The following is a 12166-nucleotide window of genomic DNA, read 5'->3' as shown; positions in this document are numbered from 1 at the left end:
CATCATTACCTAATCTTGTTGCAGGGACTACACCTACTTAATATAGTTAACTACAATCTTCCTATTCTGAGGTTAGAGAATTTCTTGAACTCTTGGAAATAGATAATTAAATTATTTCTTTCCTCACCACTTTTTGCCCTTGTCTTTTAAAAAGGCTTTCCATTTTTATTGCCTTTAACTGCTATTCCCCAAAGCCAATTAACAGGTAAATAATGATTTGTAAAGCTAAAAGTAGCATTTCATTAGCATAGCACTGGAATAAGGGAATTCTTTGCTCAAAGTAAATTGAACCATTCTCCTCTTGCTGAATATAAAATACACAACAAATTAATAATTTATTTTAGTTACAGTGATTTAACCAAATTAGCCAATGCTAATAACAAAGTCCACAATTTGCTTTCTCTCTGGAATATGTTTTTCTTATTGGCATTCTTTTGCAGTAGATGTGAAAAGAGCTAAGTTAAGCATTTTGTGCTGTATTTAACTTATTTTCTAAGGAAAAAGAACAGAACAACATCAATTTTGCATCAACCTCATTGGGAGCATGTGTTATATGAAAACTAAAGTATTGTGACTTGAGAAAGAGTGAGGGATGGGAGAAGAAGCTGGGAAACCAGACTGCTCTTGCCAGGACACTAGCATGCCACCTCCTTGGACCTGCACTCCTTGCACATGGAGGAAATATTTCAGATTGCCCCGTTGGGTCCCATCCTGGTGTCTAATAAGAGTCCCTCTCTACAGTGAGCTGAGGTCTGCCATATGAGATTAGTGCACAGCCTGGATCCCATGCACAGCTCAGGGCCTCTACTGGAACACCCATGGTAACCACCCAAGGAGTTGACCTTGCCCGCTGCCTAGACAGAGCCAATTCATTGAGACAGGGGAGTTGCAATAGAGAAAGAGTAATTCCCACAGAGCCAGAGGTGCAGGAGACTGGAGTTTTATTATTACTCAAATCAGTCTCCCCAAGTATTTGGGGATCAGAGTCTTAAAGGACAACTTGGTGGGTCAGTGGGGAAGCCAGTGAGCCAGGAGTGCTGATTGGTCAGGAATGAAATCACAAGGAGTCAAAGCTGTTTTATTGCGCTGAGTCAGTTCCTGGATAGGAGCCACAAGATCAAATGAGCCAGTTTATTGATCTGGGTGGTGCCAGCTGACTGATCACATGCAGACTCTGCAGAATATCTCAAGCACTGATTTTAGGAGCAGTTTAGGGAGGGGCAGACTCTTGTAACCTCCAGCTGCGTGACTCCTAAACGTATAATTTCTAATCTTGTGGCTAATGTTAGTCCTACAAAGGCAATCTAGTCCCCAGGCAAGAAGGAGGTCTGCTTTGGGAAAGAGCTATTAACGTCTTTGTTTTAAACTATAAACTATAAACTAAGTTTCTCCCAAAGTTAGTTCAGCCTACACCCAGGAATGAACAAGGACAGCGTGGGGGTTAGAAGAAAGATGGAGTCGATTAAGTTAGATCTCTTTCACTGTCTCAGTCATAATTTTGCACAGGCAGCTTCACCACTGCCCAAAGAATTTAACAATGAAACTTCCTTTCCTGGGCTTCTGAGCACTCTCTGAAGGTGCTGTGGGAATCAGCTGCCTCTCTTCTCCTTTTTCCCTACAGTATGTTCCTCGTAGTCTCATTCTGAAGGTGAAGCTGATTGCTACCTTCTCCTTTTACTCACAATGTCCTGATTTTTACAAAGAATACTGAGCCACACACAGCTTCTCTGATTCATGCAAATTATTACTGTCTACAACGAAAATATAACACAGTGTTAGGTTGCTTGTACTGATCACTCGAAGGAACAATCATAAATTGGGCAGAGATTCTGAGATATATAGTCTTTCATTGGTTATTTGAAGTACGGGCAGAACAAAGGAGTTACCCGCCAGACAGACCTTTAACTCCACTTTTACAGGTGCCTGATTTGTTTCCTCTCCTCCACCAAGCGTGTTAGTATCCTCTAGTTTCCAAAAACAGTGATATTAACCAAAAGTTCCTTTGAGAGAGAGAATTTAGCATGAGGTCAGCTTTTTAAATGCAATGCAATAAATGAACATGATAACCAGTTTGGGTAATGTTTCTACATTTTCAGGGTCAGGTTGTGGCCTGCCTGGCCACAAAAGCATTTCATGAGGTCAACATGGCACCATCTTACCTTTGTCCTCTTTCTGTAACATGGCCAGAGATGGAATCAGCCAAGACGTAGTGTACCTTATGGGCCAAATGACCTTAACATTTCTTATGATGGTTGAGATGCTGTAGTTTCCATAAATGGGATTTTTCAACCCTTATTTTTGTAACTCTGGACTGACTGCATAAGGAGAAAAGTTTATTACTGGCCATGGGAAGCATCAGAGAAGCTGGATGTTTTACTGTTTACCCTGATAGAAAAAGAAAGGAGAAGCAAAGGACTTAAACATAGAAAGCAAACACAGCCCTCGCATGCTGGGACCAGGCACGGGTGGACAGAAGATACAGCTTCAGGGTGGACCTTTATGTCAGAAAGCAGCATGTTTCTCCCTTAGGAACAGGGTACTGAGCAGTCCCTCTTGACTGTTTACCAGATTAAGTCAAATATACTTTTTTAAAATGTAGCTGCCAAAAATGGTCATGCCAAGGGAAAATAATAACTTCCAAATTAAGGCAACGCACAGAAAAATCAAGAAATTTGTTTGGAGGGGGAGAATACCTGAATAACTAACTCCTTTTCAAATTCAGAGACCTTGTTCGTTCATTACATTCATCCTGGACTCCAGTCCCTGTACATTCTCAGCAACTTTAAATTGCCCACCTGTTAACAAAATTGTTCTTGAGGAAAACTATTGTAATATCTGAGATAGTACCACAGTATTTTTTTTTTTTTTTTTGCATAATTCCAGTGTGGTCCTTACTTTTTGTATTGTTTGTTTAGATATTGTGACTGTTCACATGGTAACTTTATGAAGTTTTTTCCTCACCTTTATTTCTGAGCACTCATACAGAGACAAGTGTACACTTAACATCCCAAGAGGGTGGATGAGTTATTACCATGGAATTTTAACCCATACATACAGATATAGATATAGATATAGATAGATAGATAGATAGATAGATAGATAGATAGATAGATAGATAGATAGATAAATAGATTTTTTTTTTTTTTTTTGAGACAGAGTCTCACTCTGTCGCCCAGGCTGGAGTGCAGTGGCGTGATCTCGGCCCACTGCAACCTCTGCCACCCAGATTCAAGCGATTCTTCTGCCTCACCCTCCCAAGTAGCTGGGATTATAGGTATCTGCCAGTGAGCCTGGCTAACTTTTGTACTTTTAGTAGAGATGGGGTTTCACCATCTTGGCCAGGCTGGTCTTGAACTCCTGACCTCATGATCCACCTGTCTCGGCCTCCCAAAGCGTTGAGATTACAGGCATAAGCCACCGTACCCAGCCCCAGAGATTTTAATTGACTAGCCATTTTTGGCTTACTGACTGACACTACCTCTGTTAGATTCCACTCATTCCCCAGCTTCCAGCAAGGATCCTCTGTTCTCTTAGCATAATGTTCTCAAGGTTCATCCATGTTGTCACATATTGCAAAAAGGAAGGAAAAAAGATTGTCCTTCTTTTTTCAGTCTGAATAATATTCCATTGTATGTATACACAAATACTATATGACTCTGCTTATATGAGGTATCTAAAGTAGTCAAATCCGGCTGAATGTGGTCACTCAGGCCTGTCATCCTAGCACTTTGAGAGGCAAAGGCAGGTAAATCACTTAAGGCCAAAAGTTCGAGACCAGCCTAGGCAACATGGCAAAACCCTTCCTCTGCAAAAAATACAAAAATTAGCCAAGTTTGGTGGCATGTGCCTGTAGTTCCAGCTACTCAGGAGGCTGAGGTGGGAGGATGGCTTGAGCCCAGGAGGTCAAGGCTACAGTGAGTTATGATCGCTCCACTGCACTCCAGCCTGGGTGACAGAGTGAGACCTGTCTTAAAAAAAAGAATAAAATATAAAGTAGTCAAATCATAGAAACAAAGAGGAACTGATGGTCACCAGGAGCTGGGAAAAGGGGGAAGTACGCAGTTGCTAATCAATGGGCATAAAAGCTTCAGTTAAACCAAAAGAGTAAGTTCTAGAAATACAATACCATATCGTTAATGCTACATTGGACACTTAAAAAGTTGTCAAGAGAATGGATTTAACATTAAGTGCACTCTCATATGGTAAAGTCAAATTAACAAGAAAGAGTCATCCAGTCAGACATGGTGGCTCCCGCCTGTAATCTTTGCACTTGGAGAGGCCAAGGCGGGCAGATCACCTGAGGTCAGGAGTTCGAGACCAGCCTGGCCAACATGGTAAAACCCTATCTCCACTAAAAATACAAAAATTAGCTGGGCGTGGTGGTGTATGCCTCTAATCCCAGCTACTTAGGAGACTGAGGCAGGAGAATCGCTTGAACCCAGGAGGTGGGGGCTGCAGTAAGCCGAGATCACACCACTGCACTCCAGCCTGCATGACAGACCCAGACTCCATCTCAAAAAAACAAGAAAGAGTCATCTGTTGTCAGAGTCTTCCTGCTCTCTGCTTCCATTCTTTCCTCTGCCTACCACGCCTAGGCTTTTCTTCCTGCCATTCACCAGAAACTCCTCTCATCAAAATCTCTAGTGACCTTCCAGCTGTCAAATTAAAAGAACACTCTTAGCTTCTCACCTTAATAGACTTCACTATGACATCTGATGATGCTGGCCCCTCTGCTCTTTGGGAAATCCTCCTGTGTTGTTCTCCCACCACCCTGGCTGCCTTCATTCTTGCACTCCGCTATGGTCATGTCCATCTCTGATATGGTTTGGCTGTGTCCCCACGCAAATCTCATACTGAATTGTAATCTGAATTGTAACCCCATGTGTCAAGGGAGGGTCTTGGTGGGAGGTGACTGGATCATGGGGACGAGTCCTCCATGCTGTTCTCATGATAGTGAGTGAGTTCTCATGAGATCTGGTTGTTTGATAAGTGCCTGGCACTTCCCCCTTCTTGCTTTCTCTCTCTCTCCTGCCCTCATGAGAAGATGTGCCTTGGTTCCCCTTCTCCTTCTGCCATGATCGTAAGTTTTCTGAGGCCTCTTCAGTCATGCAAAATTGTGAGTCAGTTAAACCTCTCTTCTTGACAAATTGGTTAAGAGCCAATCTTGGATCATTCTTTATAGCAGTGTGAAATCATTCTTGGTTTTTGGTGGGTTTTTTGTTTGTTTGTTTGTTTGTTTGTTTTGTCTTGTTTTGAGACAGAGTCTCACCCTGTCACCCAAGCTAGGTTGCAGTGGTGCGATCTTGGCTCACTGCAACCTGCACCTCCCAGGTTCAAGCAATTCTCCTGCCTCAGCCTCCCAAGTAACTGGGACTACAGGCACCTGCCACTGTGCCCAGCTATGAAATCATTCTGTTTTTGAAACGATGTTGTAATCTAAAAGTTTCCAGCAGCATTTCTCCCACTTCCAATATGTTCTGGTTTGCCCTGATAGTTCTTAAAACGTATTTTCAGTTCAGAAAATGCTCCTTAGAACCAGACTTCTATAATCAATTTGCACATTTTGTACAGCAAACCCATTATCTTTTCTTCAACATTCCCTAGACTTGTGATGATGATCTTCCTTCCCTGTGCTCTACTTTCATGAAACACAGTACCATCCCCATTTACACAAACCAGAAGCCTGGATTAATCCACAGCACTGCCTGCCCATCTTCTCTTCCACCTAAATCCCCACAGTCCCAGCCAGTTATAATTCCTGAACCTTTTTTGTGTGTGTTTTCTCTTCTTCTCCATTTCTACTACTATTTTATTATTTATTTTCTCTATTAACATAGGCGCATCACATCTAGCCTCCCTGACTCCATTTTGCAGAAGTCTATCTTTCATCTTCCTGTTGATCTTTTGAAACACAAATTTAATCATGCTAATTCCCTGCTTAAAATCCTTTACTAGTTTCCCATTATTTTCAGGATAGAGTTCAAAGTTCTTAAATTGGGGGAAGATAAACGTTGAAAAGAAAGGATAAACCAAGAAAAATAACTTCTTACTTATACAAAGATATTTTGCAATGTGGCGCTCATCTGCTGTCTGTCTGTCTCCTGCTATCTACTACTGCTACTCTCAGCACATCTCTTCAACCCAATTCTACTACATATGAATATGGTCCTATATATATTTTCCAAATACAAGTTTGCCTTTCTGTCTTTTTACATTGTGCTCCATTTGCCTAGGAGGCCTTACCTCTCTTACGTCTTTATTGATCTGTGTAATGCCTACTTGACCTTCAAGATGCAGCTCAACTATTTTGTCTCCTCTGGGAAACCTTCCTTTATGACCTCGTTTGCCTCCCCCACTCTCCTCTGTGTTCATAATCCTGATAAAACTGTTCTCCAATCTGTATCTTTTTCTTCCATTCTGTTGAGTTGCTTATAACGTTTGGCACTTGTGGGAACCCAATGGATGTTTGATGATTAGTGAATGAATGAGTGACTATTAGGCCAAATGATAAAGGAGAGTTGGGGACTAATCTGCTGTGTGGTTAAAAGAACTACTTAACTCTTCTAGACCTAAATTTCTTTACCCATAAAATTAGGAGGTCCTACTCAAAAACAGTGAAAGTTTGTACTTGGCTCCAGTATTCTACGATCTCCATGACCATTAGTTCACAAAAAAGCATGACCAGTCATAAAGTAAATTGTGTAGTGTAGAATCAATTCATGGCCCATACACCTTCATCGTAGACTGACCCCAACTTGGCTTCCAATTTACTAAATAGACTCCTAAACTACAGAAGTTTGAATGTAAAATTGTCTTCCAAGGAGAGAGGTACATATTCCCACAAGAAATCTTGAGCTTAACATTCCCACTGATATTTTTTTATCAAATATTTCTATTATTGACATAAATTTACTTTTTTATGCTTATATTTGCATTTATATACATGTAAAATTGTGATATATACTTCTGAAAACTTGTGTAAGCCTAAAAGAGCCCTTTGAAGTATAGAATTAAAAGGTTTTTTTAAAAGAAAAATTATTTCTGTAGGTTTTTGGGTAACAGCTAGTATTTGATTACGTGAGTAAGTTCTTTAGTGGTGATTTCTAAGATTTTGGTGCACCCATCACCCAAGCAGTATACACTGAATCCAATTTGTAGTCTTTTATCCCTCACCCCCTTCCCACCCTTTCACCCTGAGTCCCAAAAGTCCTTGTATCATTCTTCTGCGTTTGCATCCTCATAGTTTAGCTCCCACTTATGAGTGAGAATACACAATGTTTGTTTTCCATTCCTGAGTTACTTCACTTAGAATAGTTTTCAGTCCCATCCAGGTTGCTGCAAATGCCATTAATTCATTTCTTTTTATGGCTGAGTAGTATTCCATCATATATGTTTGTGTGTGTGTGTGTGTGTGTGTGTGTGTGTATGAAACAGTTTCTTTATCCACTCATTGACTGATGGGCATTTAGGTTAGTTCCACAATTTTGCAATTGTGAATTGTGCTGCTGTAAACATATGTGTGCAAGTATCTTGAGTATGATGACTTCTTTTCCTCTGGGTAGATATCCAGTAGTGGGATTGCTGGATCAAACGGTAGTTCTACGTTTAGCTCTTTAAGGAATCTCCACACTGTTTCCATAGTGGTTGTACTAGTTTGCATTCCCACCAGCAGGGTGGAAGTGTTCCCTTTTCACCACATCCACACCAACATCTATTATTTTTTGATTTTTTGATTATGGCCTTTCCTGCGGGAATAAAGTAGTATTGCACTTGTGGTTTTGATCTGCATTTCCCTGATCATTAGGGATGTTGAGCATTTTTTCATATGTTTATTGCCCTTTTGTAGATCCGATTTTGAGGATTTTCTATTCATAGCCTTAGCTCACTTTTTGATGGGAATTTTTTTTCTTGAATTCGTTTGAGTTTGTTGTAGATTCTGGATATTAGTCCTTTGTCAGATGGATGCATTGTGAAGATTTTCTCCCACTCTGTGGGTTGTCTGTTCGAAATAAATTGACTTTTAAGACAGTTGAGTGATGCTCAGACTATCAGAGTATTCCTGGGGAAGTGGGTGTAAGTGTGGCAGTATAATGACTGAACCCAGGTCTGTTTCTAAATGCGCCTTTCCCTTTTCTTGTAGATGGAAGCCCTTACACTTGGTGGGTTGGCAAAGCCAACGAGAAGCACTACTACTGGGGAGGTTCTGGGACCTGGAATCCAGAAATGTGCCTGTGGCATTGAACGCAACTGCACAGATCCCAAGTACTACTGTAACTGCGACGCGGACTACAAGCAGTGGTGAGTGCCTGCGGCCAGCACAGCCAGGCTCACCCTCCCAGTGTGCCTTTGTGTCCAACTAATGTGAGAGAAGAAAGTTTGAAAAGTGCTATAATAATACGATAATAGGTTAGAAAGGTCTGGAACTAACCCAATTGACAAATGTCAGGAACATACTGAAAAACATAAAAGCAGAAAGAGGTCAGTGCGACAAGGGTATGCATTTAGAAACAGACCTGACACATAATTGATGTGTTCATATTTTATTCAGAGAGGAAAATAATGAGCCATGTTGTAGACAGTGATTTGCATTATAAAATATGCTGTGTAACAATAGAGGGGTGGCCGTGGGCGGGTAGCCAGTGTGCATGCCTGTGAGAGCACACGGTCAATAGCCTCCTGCAGGGAGCACAGCCACCTCCTGCAATGTTTGCATTGGGGATCTGGATCGGAAAAACAGGAGAGAGAGAGAGAAGGGAAAAAAGAAAGAAACAGAAAAAGTAATTCTGTGCTCTTGTCTTCTGTAAGTGCTTGCCTGTCTACTTTTCTTTCATACCTGGAATTGTTTATAACTCGGATACAAATCAGTTCAAGAAAGATCTATTTTGGGTTTCTTCCATCCCTTTGCTGGCTTTCGTTCTGCCCCGCAGTGAATGGCTGGGTCTCTGTCAGTAACAGATAAAAGATAAGATCAGCTGCCGTTTCGTGAAACAGAGAGGCCCCAGAAGTTTAGGTGGAAGATTATAAACCTAAGTGTGATTCTTTGCAGAAACACGTATCCAGTGCCGGCTTTCTTCATTTTTAGAAGTGTTGAGAGGCTCCATTTCTGCTTCTGGGCAGCTGTGCACATAACCAATCATGGTCATGAATTTCCCCATATGCCCAGCCATGGTTTTCTTCAGTTCACTTATGTAGTATGCTATTTACAAGGACAGTTTACAAGACAAATTCATTCCACCAGTTAACCGAAAACGAATCCTGAGAACGTAACATTATATGAATTTCAGGTAGGATGTCTGCTTACTTTCTGAAAGTTATATTTCTTCTAGTAAATAAACTACAAAGGCTATTTAAATGGCTTAGAATGTGTGCATATGTATGTAAAATACTTGTAAATATCTATCATTAATCTTTAATTATGGATTATTGTAAAGAAGAGGTCATGATAATTTTTAATTTTATTTCCTTGAAAGCTGTATCTACACGCAGACACACACACACTGTATACACAGATTGGAAGTTGGGAATGGAGTTAAAAGGGCATGGGCTTTGAAGTTAACCTTTCATTCATTCATTCAGTGAGTCATCCAATCAGTCATTCATTCAACAAATATTGATCAAACACTTATGAGTCAGCAACTCTTCCAGGCGCTGGGGATAAAACAGCAAATGCAAAGAACAAGAATCTCTGTCCTGACTCACATTCTTGTTCTTGTTGCCTTTTATTACTAGTTGTGTGTTCTTAAGTCAGGCAGACCCTCTCCCATCCATTTATCTATCCAACATTAATTCCCTGCCTCTTCAGGAAGCTGACATTGGGTGGAGCCTCCCCAACTAGGAGAAGTGGGAACAGAATCCCAGCTAGTTCATTGTCCAGGCAGCCCAGAGTGCCCTGCCACCATCACCTTGTTCTACCACAGAGGAGAGCAGAGGGATTCAGGAAGAGGAAGATCTAGTACCTGCACCCAAGTGAACTTCATTTTTGTCAGACATCATGCTAAGTTCTAGGGATACAGTGATGAACAGAACATGCTCTTTGTCCTCAGGAGCTCCAAAACTAGTTGAAGGAAACACACACATGCACACACAAATAGAAAACATAATACAGTCAGTGCTCTGAGGAAGGTATGTGCAAGATACAACAAAACTAACAACAAAAACTAATGGAAGTGGCTGGGCATGGTGGCTCATGCCTGTAATCCCAGCACCTTGGGAGGCCGAGGCGGATCACCTGAGGTCAGGAGTTCGAGACCAGCCTGCCCAACATGGCAAAACCCCGTCTCTACTAAACATACAAAAAATTAGCCGAGCATGGTGGCAGGTGCCTGTAATCCCAGATACTCGGGAGGCTGAGGCAGGAGAATCACTTGAACCCAGGAGGCGGAGCTTGCAGTGAGCCAAGATCCGAGATCATGCCCCTGCACTCCAGCCTGGGTGACAAGACTGAAACTCCATCTCAAAAAAGAAAAAAGAAAAAACTAATGGAAGAAATTTGCAGTCTAACCGAAGGAGCGAAGGAAGGAATCCATAAAGTCCTGGAGGAAGAGGCATAAACTTGAAAGACAAGGAAGAGCCAGGGCCCTGGGACACTCGTCCTTGCATGGTGGTCTTGGAGAAGAAGGATGACTGAGCTGGGCCAGGCTGGGGAGCTATCTGCGCAGTTGACAGTTTTGAAAACATTAAGTTTAAGGCACCAGCATGACATCTGTGTCTAAACCCTGAGGGTTATTATTAGTAGAATTACAGGTTGAAAACAGATTTTTTTCTTTTTTTTTTTTTTGAGATCGAGTCTCACTCTGTCACCCAGACTGGAGTGCAGTGGCACAATCTCAGCTCACTGCAACCTCTGCCTCCCCAGTTCAAGCAATTCCCCTGCCTCTACTGGCACCTGGCACCATGCCCAGCTAATTTTTGTATTTTTAGTAGAGACAGGGTTTCACCATGTTGACCAGACTGGTCTTGAACTCCTGACCTCAAGTGATCCACCCTCAGCCTCCCAAAGTGCTAGGATTACAGCTGTGAGCTGCCATGCCTGGCTAAAATAGAGTTTTTTTTTTTTTTTTTTTTTTTTTTTTTTTTTTTGAGACGAACTCTTGCTCTGTTGCCCGGGCTGGAGTGCAGTGGCACAATCTCAGTGATTCTCCTGCTTCAGCCTCCCAAGTAGCTGGGACTACAGGTACCCACCACCATGCCCAGCTAATTTTTGTATTTTTAGTAGAGTTGGGGTTTCACCATGTTGTCCAGGCTGGTCTTGAACTCCTGATGTCAAGTGATCCACCTGCCTCAGCCTCCCAAAGTGCTGGGATTATAGGCATGAGCCACCGCCCCCAGCCCCAAGATAGATTTTTAAAGATATATATTAGCCTCTGAAGCTGTTTCAAAGAACATGTCTGAATTCATTTCACAGATTAGGGGACATTCCATTCCATCCTTACTCACTGACCTCCTCCTCCGGCAAGCTTCAACTGAGTTCTAACATTTCACAGTTACTCAGGGACTTGGTCACTGCTGATGTCTTGCTATCTTCTGGCTTCGTAGCAGCTAAGACATCCCACTCCTTTGCTTCTGTAAAGTTTGTCTAATATTTCATAATAAAGGCACTATAGCTTGAGCAAACTGAAAAGTATAATGAATATTTTTTATAATAAATAGCTCTTAAAATGGTCTTCCCTTTTTAGCACAAGAAAAAATGGTCTTGGAGAATCTTCTTGGTCTTTGAATTCACCAGCACCTCACAAAGGCCCTCCCTCCTATGTGGATGCTTTAGATATTCGGGAATGGATGGGGTTGCTTCTAGAGACACTTTCTAAAGCTCTCAGAAGCAGTGAAGAGAGAGTTGAGCTTGAAGCAAGAAGACCTTACATCCAGGCCCAGATCTGGCACTTTTCAGGGAGACTTTTAACCTCTCTGAAACTTAATTTATTATCTGTATAATAAAAATAAATCTTGGCAAATTTTTGTGAGCATTAAGAATATAGGATATAAAAGCCTTCTATAAATTTTACTCTATGGGATAGTTATTTGCAATTCTATTGCATTCTTTTTTTAATTTATTTAATTAATTTATTTATTTATTTTGACACAGAGTCGCTCTGTCAACCAGGCTGGGATATAGTAGTGTGATCTGGTCTCACTGCAGCCTCTGCCCCCTAGTCTCATACCTCAGCCT

General features: G+C 41.5%; 1 protein-coding gene across 1 annotated transcript in view; it reads left to right on the top strand.

Moving 5' to 3' along the window:
- The window catches only part of CNTNAP2 (contactin associated protein like 2), a 1672147-nt gene that overhangs the window by 1137210 nt on the left and 522771 nt on the right, over positions 1–12166 (top strand). The window contains 2 exon segments of the mRNA XM_030933000.1: positions 8141–8205; positions 8207–8298. Of these exon segments, the coding sequence (XP_030788860.1) occupies positions 8141–8205; positions 8207–8298 (157 nt within the window).

This window comes from Rhinopithecus roxellana, chromosome 6 (genome assembly GCF_007565055.1).
Source record: "Rhinopithecus roxellana isolate Shanxi Qingling chromosome 6, ASM756505v1, whole genome shotgun sequence".
In the NCBI taxonomy this organism is placed as follows: domain Eukaryota; kingdom Metazoa; phylum Chordata; class Mammalia; order Primates; family Cercopithecidae; genus Rhinopithecus; species Rhinopithecus roxellana.
The sequence above is the reverse complement of the archived record's forward strand: the minus strand, read 5'-3'. Positions and strand labels throughout refer to the sequence as shown.